Source organism: Canis lupus, chromosome 5, assembly GCF_011100685.1.
Source record: "Canis lupus familiaris isolate Mischka breed German Shepherd chromosome 5, alternate assembly UU_Cfam_GSD_1.0, whole genome shotgun sequence".
NCBI classification, from domain to species: domain Eukaryota; kingdom Metazoa; phylum Chordata; class Mammalia; order Carnivora; family Canidae; genus Canis; species Canis lupus.
The window spans coordinates 81159075-81173613 of record NC_049226.1 but is presented as its reverse complement, the minus strand read 5'-3'; the positions used below and the strand labels follow the sequence as shown (position 1 = coordinate 81173613).

Genomic DNA, 14539 nt, shown 5'->3' with positions numbered 1-14539 from the left:
TTTAAAAACCATTCTTTAAACATAATATGTATTTATACATGTTTCCAAACACACAATCTGGCTATTTTCTTATCATGGTTCGAAATCTTTCCATGATTGGCCAAGAAATACACTCACACACTAAATGAAATGTCAAAGTATGTGAGAGACCAGTTGAATAACACCTTCAGGTTGTCGATGCCGTTGGTTACACGTTCAAGATTTTTTTGTTTTTAATTTTTAAATCTTGCATGAATGCCTCAGAGAGATTTTTTGCTTTTTTGTGGTATCTCTCTACTGAGGTTTTAAAATATTTTTGCACTTACCAGGAGTAGGGCAGGGGCAGAGTGGTAACAGGGTATGGAAACGTTCTTATACATAATTATTAGCTATATATCTGGCACAATGCTGTGCAAGTAATTTCTAGTCTTTTTTGTCATAGAGCTGTCTTTCAAAGTAAATAAGCACTGAAAGACCTATTCCATACATGAAAAAGCCCAGGGAGACTCTGAAATTGGCCCCGGTGACTGACATGGTCGGGTATGTTAGATTTGCAGGACTGGGACATCTGGGCATGCTGAAGATCAGTCTATTTATGTATCTCTCTATCCCTGAGCTATAACTTTCATCAGTGGCTCGTTGATGTTCATGTGGGGCTCAAGGCCTGCTCAGCTAAATCTCCACGGTCCTCACTCCCTAGAAGCCACTTATGTTTTGGGCCATCTTTCCTTTCCTTCCTTCTATTTAGTGTCCCCAAAGTAACATTTCTACCCATTTTTCAGGAAATATTTGAATTCGACCATACCTTTTATTATATACACACATCCCTTCTGACTCCCTAATCTTCCTCCTGAATTCTAAACCCAATTTTGCCCTTTTCCAGAAAAGCCAAACTAAATCAAGATCACCAGTGCTAGATCTCTCCCTTTTTATTGAGAATGAGGAAACTATCCACCCCTCTCTAAGCCCGATTGTTCACAATGAACGTGTAGAAAGTGGAACACAGTTGAAAAGCTTTCAGTAATTGTGCAACCCTGATTTTTATTGACTTTTTCTCTTACCCTCCTAGGTAACAGCTTGCCTGATTGCTGTGGCTAAAACAGACTCTGAAGTTCAAGTGCGCAGAGCTGCCATCCATGTGATTGTGCTGCTGCTTCGGGGCCTCAGCCAGAAAGCTACTGAGGTAAGTCTGTTTCTGATCATTTGCAGCTTCCCTGCTTTTTTGGTTTTTATCTGTTTATCAGTCTTCCTTTCACCAAGGAAGCCTCAGATCTTTTCCCTGGATGGACTCATGCAAATGAATCCATCCACAGAGGTTTTATTTTGTTGCAAGAATACTGTTTGCAACTTTAGTAAGAGTCCCTATTTCCTCTGTAATAGGCAAACTACACTCTAACTGCTGTAGGAAAACCAGAGCACAGGTTTATAGGTTTGAGACTCTGAGTCCTGGCATTCTTCTCAGAGGTACCAGTTTCAGGTACCCTCAGAGGGTAGCCTGAACTTTAGTGACTTGTCTTCTTGACTCATTTCGTTGTTCATGCCGAATTACTAAAGGACCTCATCTGAAACATGTTTCCTTTCTAGCTGTAAATTCAATCCATGAGATTTTAGTTGATGCATAAATTAAACTTTTTTCCTCTTCCAAGTGAGTCTGGCTGCATTTCTCCCCAGTGTATGGCTAATACAAGAAGAAAGTATATATATCCATATGTGTGCTAAGAACGAGTGACCTCTAAATTAATTTTCCTCTTGATTTTAATGGAATCACATTCCCAGTTGAGTTTATAGAGAGAGCTTACATTAATAATTCACTCCCTGGCATCCATAATGCTCATGGAACATCAGTATTTAACTATGTGTCAGTGAAGCTATTAGAAGAATGTTTGTTTTGTCAGACCTACAGGCTTTTATTCATGATAGAATTTTGTCATATCAAGTTCCTGACACCATTTTTGTACAAGCATAGACTCATTAGTTATCACCTAGTTAGTGGTGGGGACACACAGATCACAACTCAATAATGCAGATTAATTAAATAAATTGCTGTCAGGTACACACTGCCCTTGATGAGAATCTGCTCTGCAAGAAAGTGTTTTTCATCCATCCTCAAGATCTACACAACTCTTGGGGTACCTGGGTGGCTCAGTTGGTTAAATGTCTGACTCTTGATATCAGCTCAGGTCTTGATCTCAAGGTCTTGATTTCAGGATTGTTAGTTCAACCCTGCATTGGGCTCCATTCTGGGTGTAGAGACTACTTAAAAAAAGAAAAAAAATCTACAAAACTCTTGACAAATAACCATCGTTATGACAATTGTTAACAATAGGGGAAACTAGATGAGGGGCATACAGGAATTCTCTGTGCTGTCTTTGCAACTTATCTGTAAATCTAAAACTATTTCAAAATAAAATCTTAGTTTATTATTTTTTTTTTTTAATTTTTATTTATTTATGATAGTCACATAGAGAGAGAGAGGCAGAGACACAGGCAGAGGGAGAAGCAGGCTCCATGCACCGGGTGCCTGACGTGGGATTCGATCCGGGGTCTCCAGGATCGCGCCCTGGGCCAAAGGCAGGCGCCAAACCGCTGCGCCACCCAGGGATCCCTAAAATCTTAGTTTAAAATATGAGTTATGGGCACCCCCAGTGGCGCAGCGGTTTAGCGCCGCCTGCAGCCCAGGGTCTGATCCTGGAGACCCGGGATCGAGTCCCGCGTCGGGCTCCCTGCATGGAGCCTGCTTCTCCCTCTACCTGTCTCTGCCTCTCAGTCTCTCTCTCTCTCTGAATAAATAAATAAATAAAAACTTATAAAATATGAGTTATAACACTATTAAAGTAAATCTATAAAACCCTGTAAGTGAGCTGTGGCAATCAGCACATCCTGGTGCTCCTCACTCCTATTTCTTGTGGCTAGCACAGCCCTCATGGGCTATAGGCTGTGCCTGGCTGATGGCTGGTCCTGCCCTGCTCTGGGCACTGCAGCACTGGGTGCTCCACACTGCTGTGCCGGGCAGCATGGGGTAAGACGCGGCCATTGTACACCAAGATCACAGGATGAGGGAGTAATGGGTTCAGGTGGCGCTACTGGCTGTGCCCCTGCTTGCAGTCTATCTGCATATCTCCCCCTCCCCAGCTTTCTCTTCTTTTCACTCATGGAAGTTCTCAGGCAAATTTTTCACCTATAAGCGACTGCACGTCTTCTACCAAGGCTCGGTGTGTGTGGTTGGAAGTCCTGAGATGTGCTTTTACAGGGGTTTTCAACTTCCAGCTGTGAGTGGTACAAGATTTGGGAAGGTCTGAGCCTGATGTTTTATTCAGTGATAGCCCTTGATTTCTTGGGCTTTACCTTCTGTTCCGTATTTTGAGCAGGCCAGCATTGTGGAGGCACTTTTGCAGCATCTGGAGATCCAGAACCATAAGATCCACCTTTTGTCTCATGATTACAGAGATATTGCTCAGGAGGTGCTTTAAATAGGTTCCAGCAGAACTGATCTGGTCAGCTTACCATAAAAAGTCTCTGTGTCAAATGGAGGTATTTTTCCTAAGACTTACCATCCTCTCCTTCTCCAAAAGCTTCTCAAAAATGGAGGCGAAAGCCATCCTCACACAATTGATGAATTTCTTTGTATTCTCCTGAGATCTCATCCTAGTCTTTGGTCTGTACACACAATGCTCTGAGAGTGAGGTTGTGGGACACGTGGGCAGGGATACCCAACAATGACGGAACTTAGTTACCATTAGCCTCTTACACTACATCAACCAGATAAAGAAATTTAGAAGACACTGAGAGCTCTTGCTTCTATAACTATTACTATTCATTTTATCTGTGGGCCATTGGATTCCATGAATCTTTCTGCAGAGTTTTTGAAGCTATATAGGGAAACATTCTGGACAGCCCGGGTGGCTCAGTGGTTTAACGCCGCCTTCAGCCCAGGGCATGGTCCTGGAGACCCGGGACCGAGTCCCACGTCAGGCTCCCTGCGTGGAGCCTGCTTCTCCTTCTGCCTGTGTCTTTGCCTCTCTCTCTGTGTCTCTCATGAATAAATAAATAAAATCTTTAAAAAAACAAAGAAAGGAAAACATTCCGATTCTGGATGACCACATTAGCCACTATCCATAGCTAGAGGATCCCATGAGCTTTTTGAATACATATATGGGCTTCATCAGTTCCTTCTGAGCTGGAAAGAGTAGTTTCCCTCTGTTACCTCCCCTACTCCCTTAGCTGTTGTGTATTCCACTTAGGAAGAAATGCCCCAAAGAGGTCCTGGCCACCAAACATTATTCCCTCACAAAAGTCCACCTGACTCACATCGGTAGTCAGCATGTAGTTAAAAGCCCGCAGAAGCTCTGGCTAAGGATGACCTAACAGTCCACCTCCCATTCTTCTGAGTGAGTGTATGGACTTGCCTCTGATTTTGTGCTATTTGGAAACTCTGATGAGCACTACATCTCACAGATATAGACAGAAGATATTCTTAAAAGTCTTTTTAATACTTCTATGGACTCTTCTGAATTATTTAGAAATATTGATTTCTGACCCATCCTTGATAGGAATGCTATGGTGAAGAATGAGGAGAGGGTGTCTCCTTACCTGTCCTTGAATGGCTTTAAGGGTACATGTTGTTTAAAGTTCTCTAAGTAGCACAGTTTGAAGTGAGAGTGAGTCTCCCTTGTCATAACTTTGGATTTTGTTTCATCAGCTGCTTTTAATTATAGACATTTTGTTAAAATAGGTTTGGGTTTGAATAATGCAGTATTTCTAAGTATACTTTAAGACTATGATTTATCTACACATATTATATATATATATATATTTATAAGGATACTAAACCAGCAGATACTCTGCCAGAGTAGTGAACCTTTTAAACATGTTTAATTTCTGAATAAATTGAATTAAATCCGAACTATTTACAGATTTTCCTAAAATCACAAGGATATTAAAGACCAGTAGCATTGGTGCCAGGGATTTACTGTTAATTATTAGCTAATTCTTTTTATTTTATTTTTTTAAATTTTTGTTCATTTATGATAGTCACAGAGAGAGAGAGAGAGAGAGAGGCAGAGACACAGGCAGAGGGAGAAGCAGGCTCCATGCACCGGGAGCCCGACGTGGGATTAGTTAATTCTAACAGCAAATAACAATCTGACTCTTCATACCTCAGTGATTAGAGTCATGTCCCTCCTTTTTTTAATTTAATTTAATTTTTATTTTTATTTTTTTAAAGAAGCATGTCCCTCCTGAGCTGGAGGGGAGGGGATCGTTGTATAGTCCAAGTTACCATGCTAAATATACATTGATTCCTTTTATGACAAGTGTTTAACTTCTCATTGGTTGTCCCAGAGAGGCTTCCTCTTGTAGCATGGTAATTCCTGTACTTTACAGATAGGAAAGTTCCAGAAACTTTAAGAACAAATACTGAAAGGCCTATAAGCAAATGGTGCTGAATATTTTTTTTCTTCCTTTTTTTTTTTTCTTTTCTTTTCTTTTAAAATGAGAGGTTTTTTTTTAATGCTGGAAGTTCAATGAGGAGCTTGAACTCACAACCTTGAGATCAAGACCTGAGCTGAGATCAAGAGTTGAACACTTAACCAACTGGGCTACACAGGCACCCTACTGAATTTTTTTTAAGCCAGTTTCAATTGTCAGTCAAAACAGGATAATTAAGTGATTATTTTAATTTTTTTATTAGCAACTTCAGGTATAACAGTTGAAACTGGAATAAGTGTTTATTTTCTATAAATAAAAATGGATTTTGGGACACCTGGGTGGCCCAGCAGTTGAGTGTCTGCCTTCGGCTCAGGGCATGATCCCTGGGCTCTGGGGTCGAGTCCCACATCAGGCTCCCTGCATGGAGGCTGCTTCTCTCGCTGCCTATGTCTCTGCCTCTGTGTGTCTCTCATGAATAAATAGGTAGAATCTTTTTTTTTTTTTTTTTTTTATGATAGTCATACAGAGAGAGAGAGAGAGAGAGGGGGGCAGAGACATAGGCAGAGGGAGAAGCAGGCTCCATGCACCGGGAGCCTGACGTGGGATTCAATCCCGGGTCTCCAGGATCACGCCCTGGGCCAAAGGCAGGCGCCAAACCACTGCGCCACCCAGGGATCCCAGGTAGAATCTTTAACAAAGAAATTAATTTTGAAAAAAAGTGGCAGAAACCCTTTCTAAGTGCACACACTTACAGAGGAGTGAGAGTGTGAGAGAGTGTGTTTTTGTGTGTGTGAGAAGCACAGCAAAATACCTGGTTAGTAAAGTGAGAGAAGAAATAGAAACTCTACCCAGATTTCTCACATCTGTGTGTAGCCAATGAAAGCAACACTCTTGGTCTCACCAGTGCTAAAATAATTTGTGGCCATGGAAGATTATTGTCACTTTCAAAAAGCCATGTGAATGGAAAACCTCTCCTGTTCTCCAAACCAGCTCTATCCTGCACTCACGGAAATTTATAAATTGTGCTTACTCAGTGAATAAAGAAAAGGAAATGGGATGGGATGAATGTATGATTCCTCTTCCTGGTGCATCCTTAAGGCCAGGTGCGTTAAATCTTGTAATCGTAGGTGTGATTATAATCAGGGGCATTTTAATGAGAAACGGAGATCACCACAAAGCTTTCAATCTAGTATTTATCTTTTCTGCTGTTTTGCCCCCAGGAACAGCTGAAATGAAAATGCCACTTTGTTGATGAAGTTGTGTGTGTGTGTGTGTGTGTGTGTGTTTCCCTTCTAATCACTATTTCTGAAGTTACAGAGTGCCAAAAGATAATGCCAGGTTTCAGTGAATTTTCTCTTGCTGGTAGATGTGCCTGCCAAGGACCTCTGTGGTTCTGGCAGCTTGGAAAGGAGGCAGAGAGTCCAGTAAGAGATGGGGCTTCAGAAGATCAGAAGATAGATTTAGATCAGAGAGGGAAGACATCACCACCCCCACTCATTTGCAAGTAGCCAGAGTCTTGTGCAGTCAACACAATACCTGTACTGGAGGGAGATAATGCATTCACTTTCTTACTGAAAAACTTGTTTTCTCTGCTCAGCCTTGTTTTGACCGGTTAACTGTTGATTTATTCCCATTATAGCCTGAAGCCCAGGAGAAGCTGAAGGAACTCCCTTTTAACCTATTCTACCTTACTTTTACTGAAAATTAAATTTACTAGGTGTACCCAGTGGAGGAGGTAGGTTTAGACCTGTGCCTTCTAGTGTTGGCCTCAGAGTTAAGAACAGCCTTCCTTTTTTTCCCCAAAGATTTTATTTATTTATTTATTCATGAAAGACACACACACAAAAAAAAAAAAAAAAAAAAGAAAGAAAGAAAGAAAGAAAGAAAGAAAGAAAGAAAAAAGAAAAAAAGAAAGAAAGACACACACACATACAGAGAGGCAGAGACACAGGCAGAGGGAGAAGCAGGCTCCATGCCGGGAACCCGACATGGGACTCAATCCCGGGTCTCCAGGATCAGGCCCTGGGCCGAAGGTAGCACTAAACCTCTGAGCCACCTGGGCTGCCCAAGAACAGCCTTCCCTAACGTGGAGGGGGTAAATGGAACAACAGAATGAAAAAACTGTGCCTAACTCTCCAGGTCTTCCCAGGTCTTTGCAAAGTGACTTGTTTATTTTAAATATTATAAATGTTTAGAACATCGATTTTCATAAAATGCTTCCAAAGACAATAATTGGGGCAGTCAGGGCTGAGTAATAGCCTACCAGACAAGCCCTCCTTCAGATAACAGGTATAAATTCTGGGCATAATATAGTAAGCAGCTGCCTTGAGACACTGGAAAGTGCTCAACTGCAGGCAGATTCTTATGGGGAGTCCGTGGTCAGAAGAGAGGCACCGTACAGGGTGAGTTTCCATTTTTTTGGCTTTTAACTTAAGGACAAGTCTATTTGGGAATGAATGCAATGCAAAAGGGGCACTGGTGGAAATATCACAAGTCTTTCTAACCTGGGGAACCAGAACACTGACTCTGGGGAAACCACAGCTTCAGGACAGAGAAGGGAAATCCTGGAGTAGATAGATCCAGAGAAAGGCATCCCAACTTCTGGCTGCCTACATGTAGAACTGACCCCTGAACCAAGCAAGATAAGTACCTGCTTTAAAATAAGAAGAAGCAGAAGAACAAAATCTCGGGTCTTAATAATTTAACATTCATAATATCCAGGATATAGTCCAAAGTAACTCAATATATGAAAAACCAGGAAAATGGAAATATTCTCAATAGAAAAGAAAATCAGCTGAGACCAACCCCAAGACAATCCTGATGTTGGGATTTTAAAGCAGCTATTATAATAGAAGTAGAAGAGAGGGATGCTTGGGTGGCTCAGTGGTTGAGCACCTGCCTTTAGCGCAGGGTGTGATCCTGGAGTCCCACATGGGGCTCCCTGCATGGAGCCTGCTTCTCCCTCTGCCTATGTCTCTGCCTCTCTCTCTCTGTGTCTCTCATGAATAAATAAATAAAGTCTTTTAAAAAAATGAAGAAGTAGGGATCCCTGGGTGGCGCAGCGGTTTAGCGCCTGCCTTTGGCCCAGGGCGCGATCCTGGAGACCCGGGATCGAATCCCATGTCGGGCTCCCGGTGCATGGAGCCTGCTTCTCCCTCTGCCTGTGTCTCTGCCTCTCTCTCTCTCTCTCTCTCCTCTGTGACTATCATGAATAAATAAATAAAATCTTTAAAAAAAAAATAAAATAAAATAAAAAAAAAATAAAATAAAAAAATGAAGAAGTATACCTACAATTAATAAAAACTTAAAAATTTCAGTAAATATTATATGATTGATGAATCACTGAACTCTATCTCTGAAACTAATAATACACGATATGTTGAGTTTAAATTTTATTTTTAATTCTAAAATTTAAAAACTAAAAAAAAAAAAAAACTCAGCAAAGAAAAAGAAATAATTTTAAAAATAAAGCCAAGTGGATGTTTAGTACTGAAACTACAATACTTGACATTATTTTTAATCACTGAGTGGGATTAAAAGCAGAATGGAGATGACCAAGGAAAGACTAAAAGAATTTGAAGATAGAACAATAGAGATGATAGAATGTGAAGAAGAGAGAGGAAAAAAAAGATTTTAAAAGTAAGCGATCTTGGGACACCTGGGGGGCCCAGTGGTTAAGTGTCTGCCTTCAGCTCAGGATATGATCCTGGAGTCCAGGATCGAGTCCCACATCGGGCTTCCTGCATGGAGCCTGCTTCTCCCTCTGCCTATGTCTCTGTCTCTGTCTCTCTCTCTCTCTGTCTCTCATGAATAAATAAATAAAATCTTAAAAAAAATACAAAGTAAGTGATCTGGAGTGACCAGAGGCTCTCAGAAACCTAAACCTGTATTTCCCCTAGGAGCCATGGTTCAATATTCACTAATTCAGTGTTCATAGCAACTTTATAGAACATAACTATCATGAATAATGAGAATTGGCTGTTTATATAATAGGAAAAAAAAGTTGATGATCTTAAAAAAAGGTGTGAGTGATTTGGGACTGACTGTAGTTCTAGAATGATTTGGATAACTACTACTATAGTCCTCTACATAGTTTACAGAAAGCTGACTTCTTAGAAGCAGTGTGAAGTACTTGAGAACTTTGTACGTGGGTTTTCAGTGAATAAATGTGACAGCATTTTGTGTGATTCTTGATCTGGGGGTTGTGAGTTCAAGCCCCACAGTGAGAATAGAGATTACTGAAAAATAAAATCATTCATTCATTCATTCATTCATTCATTTAAGAGATAGACTCTTTCTGAGAAAGCAGAGGAGGGGCAGAGGGAGAGGAAGAGAATCCTAAGCAGACTCTCCACCGAGTGCAGAGCCTGACCCAGGGCTCTGATCCCACAACCCTGTGATCATGACCTGAGCAGAGACCAAGAGTTGGAGGCTTAACCAACAGAGCCACCAGGCACCTCTGAAAATTTTGTTTTTATTTTTCAGGGGCATCTGGGTGGCTCTGTCAGTTAAGCCTTTAACTCTTGATCTCAGCTCAGGTATTTATCTCAGGGTTGTGAGTTTAAGTCCCACATTGGACTCCATGCTGGGCCAATGTGGAGCCTACTTTAAAAAAAGAAAGAAAGAAAAGGAAAAGAAAGTCTTTTTTTAAAAAGTGCCAGTATTTTATATTAAAACTTTCTCCCTTGCTTTTTAATATTAAAAGGTACTTCCTTGAGCATAGCTTTTCTTCTTTCTAATCACTAATTTTAGGGGTAAAAAAAAACAAAAACTATACTCTGTCTAGTAGGAAAGAAGTAGTAGGCTTTAGAAATCATTCCTTTGAGGTGATCAACAAGTCTTAACACCAGGTCCTGTCTTCAAAAATAAGCAAACCCTGGGGATGCCTGAGTGGCTCAGCAGTTAAGCGTCTGCTTTCAACCCAGGGCATGATCCTGGAGTCCCAGGATCAAGTCCCATATCGGCCTCCCCACATGGAGCCTGCTTCTCCCTCTCTGCCCGTGTCTCTGCCTCTCTCTCTCTCTCTCATGAATAAACAAATAAAATATTTAAAAAATAAAAAAATAAGCAAAACCCTGGAAGCATCTTCAGGGGGAAGAGTTTGGGATTAATATTAACTGATGGCTGAGTCAGATTCTGAGCCAAACCCAGGCCTCCCTCCAGGAATAATTTTTTTTTTAATGTCCAACATTTATAATATGAGGGCCAGGGCTTTCTCCCCAACTCAAATTTTCGATTGGCTTGTGAGGCCAATAGGGATACTTCTTCTTGTCTAATTTGGTTTCTGGGAAGACTTCATTCAGGTCCTCAATGGTCATCTGATCAAATGGAATTATGTTCTTCATCTTCTCCAGCTCTTTTTCATATTCTTCAATCCTGGCCTTTGAGAGAGACAAAAACTCAGCACAGCTTTTCACATCTTTTTCTCAGCATCCACCTGGACAGTGTATTTATCCTCTGATACAGGAACCTTCAGGGCATTAAACTTCTTCTCAAAGTCATCTACCAAGCCAGCCTTTGCCACATTGGCCTTATAGTAAGCCCAGTCAATAGCAAGTGGTTTCTCAGGAAGAGTAGCCAGCCTGGAGGTAAGCATCTCATTCCAGAATTTCAAGGAGTTGGCAATGGCCTTCTGGTTTCAGGGTATGATCTCCCCAAAAGCTACCCAGTCAATGGTTTTTAGAGCAAGTTTTCGCCCAACCATCTTGAGATCCTTCACCAACCCCGGCAGCCCACAGTCCACAGCAGCAAGGGCTCCCTCCAGGAATGATTTTGAATTCCTTCTTTGAGTCCAGTGATGGACTCTGATGACAGAAGCCTCTTCCTGATAACATTATGAATAGTGGTTTCACTAACATTTGTGTATCTGGAGGGTACTCTCCTCATTCTCTGTCAGAGAGAAAGCAAATCCTGGCTTAAAAAAAAGAAATGGGGATCCCTGGGTGGCGCAGCGGTTTAGCGCCTGCCTTTGGCCCAGGGCGCGATCCTGGAGACCCGGGATCGAATCCCACGTCGGGCTCCCGGTGCATGGAGCCTGCTTCTCCCTCTGCCTGTGTCTCTGCCTCTCTCTCTCTCTCTCTCTCTCTCTCACTGTGTGCCTATCATAAATAAATTAAATTAAAAAAAATTTGTAAAAAAAAAAAAAAAAAAGAAATGGCTTGTGTATGATGTTAGGCTTTTTTGGTTACAGCAATTATCTGTGGTCTTTCCAAAAGATTGAGTGTGTGAGTCTAAGGTTCATTTTGTTTCCTTTCTGCCCAGGCCGAGAACTGGGATCCTCAGAGGGCATGACACTTAATCTCTGACACAGCACAAATGGCAAGTTATAAGTAAATGGACACACAGAATGGAAACTTTCCTTCCTTTTATTGGTTTTGTTCTATCCCGAAAGTTATTTTGACAACATTTAGTGTGGTTTTTGTGTTATGAGTACAATAAATGGGCCCAGTGTCCTTCCCAGAGCCAGTTTCACACATTGCTCTTTTTAACAGCTTGAAGGCTCTGTGTGAGGAGTAAATGAAAAGAACATTTATATAAACATGACTAGGCTCCAGGTAATAATTATTCCCCTATAAACTTTGAGAAAGTCCTTGGGAGAGAGAGCCCTTCCAGGACCAAAATTAAAGAGGCTCTTCCCTTCCTGGGAGCGTAAAGCTCCAACCAGATGACCAAGGCAGCAGTTCTGTTGATCATCTGCTACTGGCCAGGGCCTGGGTGTGTACATTATTGATATTATTCATAAAAGACATTTAAGAAGAATTCAGCATTTGTTGGAGACTGTTCACAGTGTCGAGAGAGAGAGAGGCTTAGAGGGACTTTCAAATAAGTCCTAGATTTATAAATGGTCTCTTCTGCCCAAACACTTCCTGCTTTTCTCTCAGTGTCGATGCTGCCACTCTGTATCAGTCTTAGAAGAAAGGATCCACTTGGGCTCCATAGTAGTTTCCTGGGGCTGCCTAACAAAGTACCACTGACAATAGAACTTTACTGTCTCCTAGTTCTGGAGGCTAGAAGTCCAAACTCAAAAATGTTGACAGGGTCGTGCACCCTCTGAAACCCGTAGGAAAGTACTTCCTTGCCTCTCACAATCTTCCTGTGCTTAGCCGACAGTGTTTGGTGTGTATTGGCTTACAGCCACGTAGCTCCAGACTCTGAGTTTGTCATCACATGTGTTCTCCCTGTGTGTCTCTGTCTCCATGTGGCTTTCTTCTTATAAGGACACCAGTCATGCTAGAGTAGGGGTCCCCTTACTCTGGTATGACTTTAGCTAGTCATATCACAATCACCTTTTGAGGTCGTGGGGGTTAGTACCTCACTGTATCTTTCAAGAGGGGGGGACACACAACTCAACCCATAATGGGCCCCTAAAATTCCATAGTCCTCTCTCTCTTATGCTTAGGCTTCTCCACCTGTTCATTATTGCTGCATCCTGAGAAGCCTGATCTGTGTGGGGTGTCTCTTCTTTCTCACAGTCTTCCTTTCTTTCTCTCTCCTGTAAGTGTCTATACCACATACTCTAGCTTCAGAAAGACAAGAGAAGCAGTGTTTCTGACTTGCTTACCTTGAAAGAACTTAATTCTGACACTTGAGTAGAGAGAATAAGGAGGCAACAAAGAGTAATTTTTTGGACTCTTGGACTTGGTGCAAGTTCTGGTCTTGGTGCAAATCTCTTAACCTCTCTGAATCTCATTTGCACATCAGTCCTGTCCACCTGACATGAATATAGCAAGAATTAGATGAGATAACATGTGAAACTCTCTAAACCGTAAAGTATTGTAAATATAGAAGATGACAGTGATAATGATTATTTCTCATCATCAGTACTGGTGGGATTGTTATGACTACAACCACCTCTACCATCTTATCCTTAGATTTACTGGAGTTTTGAATGATTTTTTTTTAAACCCACCAAAGATCATTTTATATTCAATCTGAATGAATAGGCAATTTATTTCATGGCTGGAACTTTTAGAACCTTACACTTTATCATGCCAGACTCACACCATCAGTCATCTCAGGTTTTAGAAGACAGACTTTATTACATGGAATCCAGCCTTCCGACTCTATGCAAGGATCTCATGATTACATATGCCACCTCATTCTTCCTTATGAATACCAAATGGACTGGAAAACGTAGAAGAACCTAGATACTTTGTAGTTAGTGAACCAGAGGACTTACCTGTGTTCAGGTATGATTTGACATCCAACAGTATTATTTACTCCCTTTCTTCCCTATCACTATGAAGCAGTGGATATAGTACCACAAATCATAATAACGCTATCTACTTTCATAAAGCAGACACTGAGCTAGGTGCATTAACTGGATTTTCTCACTTGATTCTCTCAGGAATGCTGAGGGTTAGGTGGTGGTGTCCCCATTTTATAGATAACTAAAAGAAGGCCCTCAGAGGTTAAGCAAACTGCTCAAGATCACACTGCTAGTAAGTGGCATAGCTGGTTTAAACCCAAGCTGTGCCTCTCTAAAACCTGTGCTCTACCTGGCTCTACTGTTCCTTAACTTTATCGAACTGCTTATTTTTTAAAGAAAGAGCAAATGGGGAACCTGACTGGTTCAATCAGTAGAGCATGGAATGTGAGTGTGAGTCCTATGTTGCGTGTAGAGTTTACTAAAAAAAAATAGCAGTGCCTGGGTAGCTCAGTCATTTGAGTGTCCAGCCCTTGATTTCGGCTCAGGTCACTATCTCAAGGTCATGAGGTGGAGCCCCATGTTAGACTCTGCGTTCAGTGGGGAGTCGGCTTGAGGTTCTCTCCCTCTCCCTCTGGCCCTCCCCTCTCTGGCGTGCATGCTCTCTCTCTCTTTTCAAATAAATAAATAAATATTTTTTAAAAAATAAAGTAAAATAGAAAGAAAGAACAAATAAAGATTATTTTAAAGCAAATAATTACACCAGGAGCAGATGAAAATATCCATTAAGCAATCGCCAGCTTCTTTCCCATGCTGAGAATATTTAAAGTAACATTTTAGTTAATCAAGTGGAGACTTGTACCAAGTTCCAGTTCCTGTTCAGCCATCTATTTTTTCTGTAAATAGCAAACTTCTCATCTCTTCTCTGTGGCAAGGGGTTGCCAAAAAAACTGTGATGATTTTTTACACCTGTTATATATATTTAGA

At 41.3% G+C, this 14539-nt stretch overlaps 1 protein-coding gene and 1 pseudogene across 4 annotated transcripts in view; both read left to right on the top strand.

Annotated features, from left to right (window-relative positions):
- The window catches only part of TANGO6 (transport and golgi organization 6 homolog), a 200886-nt gene that overhangs the window by 159163 nt on the left and 27184 nt on the right, over positions 1-14539 (top strand). For all 4 annotated transcript variants that reach the window (XM_038538490.1, XM_038538492.1, XM_038538493.1 and 1 more), the window contains one exon: positions 1049-1162. In XM_038538490.1, the coding sequence (XP_038394418.1) occupies positions 1049-1162 (114 nt within the window). The remainder of the gene's footprint in view (positions 1-1048; positions 1163-14539) is intronic.
- Positions 2768-4642, top strand: LOC100686043 (annotated as a pseudogene).